A 1,636-nucleotide genomic window follows, 5' to 3' on the forward strand; every position below is an offset into this window, starting at 1 on the left:
TTATTCTGCCTTTTTTTTGGCGATTCCAGGGAGTTTTGCTTGGATCCTATAAAGAACAGAAAAAGACAAAAATGAAGGTGACAACGTAAGCGTTTGGTTTGTTCGGTTTTTGTTTGAACCATGACACTAGGACTCAGACCTGGACCTGCAAGAGCAACGGAGGAAAGCCCCATCCTCACAGGCTTCCTCTGGCTGAAAAGCAGCCCGGGCTGAGCGTGGCTAGGGACCAGGCTGCAGGGCCCACCAAGAGCGACCCCCGGCCCCGCTGCGGCCTGTCCTCTTCACGGCGGAACCTCCCCACTGGCAGCAGCAGATGTCGCTTCTCATCTCGGTCTCTGTGACACACAGATCAAGGAAGGCCAGGCCAAGCACTGGTGCCACAAAGGAGCCAGGAGTCAGGGGTTGCGGCAATGTATGAATATCACAGGCCAACTCGTTCCTGGTTCTCTCAACCAAAAAAACTGGCAAGAGTTCTTAGCCTCTCACAGAACACCAACTGCTCTTGACTCTGGTAGAGGTGTTCCAGAACCACTGTTAGGCACCACTGAGGCCATTCCCACACCTAAGGGACTGTCAAAGCATCAATTCTGTACTCTCCCCAAGAAGGGCATCAGAGTCGACGAACGATGATCAAGGCACTGGATTAAGCTCAGCGCCACCCATCTTCATCTGTCACAGCTTAACGGCAACCAGACACAGAATTACGCTAAGACCTTGGCTGACTTTTGATCGAACCATATACCTTGGAAAGCAAAGGAAGCAGTCAGGAGCCTGGCGTGCTCACGGCGGCCTCCTGATAAAGCAGGAAGAGCACCAAGATCTGGGCTGTGAAAGGGCCTCGAGGGGCACAGGGGGTTCAAGTGCTTGGGATGTTTTTGTTTCTTGAAGAAAACATTGAAAATATTCACATTTTCATTCTAAGTTCTTAAGCACTCACACTAAATAATTAAAATATTGGAAAAAAAAGTTCCTTGATTATAGAGGAAGTCATCAAAATATCTATCAATATATTATCTGATTTAAATGTTAATACTGGCTCAACACTGATAAATGTGATCATATAGACCCAGTGTGTTACTGGAAGCAGGGTGGGTGAGAGGAGAAAAGGAGGGTTACTACTTGTGGGGACCAAGCTCCTGTCTGGGGTGACCAAGAAGCCAGGAAACAGCAAGTGGTGATGGCCGCATGACGGTGAGTGTGGGCAACGTCACTGCGCTGCAAAAACCTCCAACGGCCAATGCTGCTGCCTGCGTTTTGCCACAATGACAAAAAGTCTGAGGAATCTGAAAATCGGCAAACGTGGGGGGGCAACCAAGGATATGGAAAAGCCATCAAACGGGCGGAGGGGCCCGTGCCAGGGACTCTGTGTCAATTTAAGATACAAAAGAGACCTTTTAAAGCAGCCATGGTTTTGGTCATGGGAAGGGCACGTCGTGGTGAGACGTGGCCCCGGACGGACTTACTTTTCAACAACCGCCTTGGTCTGCTCCCGGGCGAGGCCCACGTAGTGATCGATCTGGGTCTTGAAGGAAGGAAGCAGAGTCAGTGTGGTGACACAAAGGCGGGCAAGCTCCCCACAGCTCTGCTCTTTCATCTGCTTGAACCATTTTTTAACATGACTGAGTATTCTGGGAAA

General features: G+C 49.9%; 1 protein-coding gene across 1 annotated transcript in view; it reads right to left on the reverse strand.

Annotated features, from left to right (window-relative positions):
* The window catches only part of RTN3 (reticulon 3), an 89,221-nt gene continuing 87,585 nt past the window's right edge, over positions 1–1,636 (reverse strand). Inside the window, exons 6-7 of the mRNA XM_007944849.2 lie at positions 1,464–1,522; positions 1–46 (exon numbers count right to left, since the gene is read on the reverse strand). Of these exons, the coding sequence (XP_007943040.1) occupies positions 1–46; positions 1,464–1,522 (105 nt within the window). The remainder of the gene's footprint in view (positions 47–1,463; positions 1,523–1,636) is intronic.

This window comes from Orycteropus afer, unplaced genomic scaffold (assembly GCF_000298275.1).
Source record: "Orycteropus afer afer isolate SDZICR_OR568_19922 unplaced genomic scaffold, OryAfe1.0 scaffold00130, whole genome shotgun sequence".
NCBI lineage: Eukaryota > Metazoa > Chordata > Mammalia > Tubulidentata > Orycteropodidae > Orycteropus > Orycteropus afer.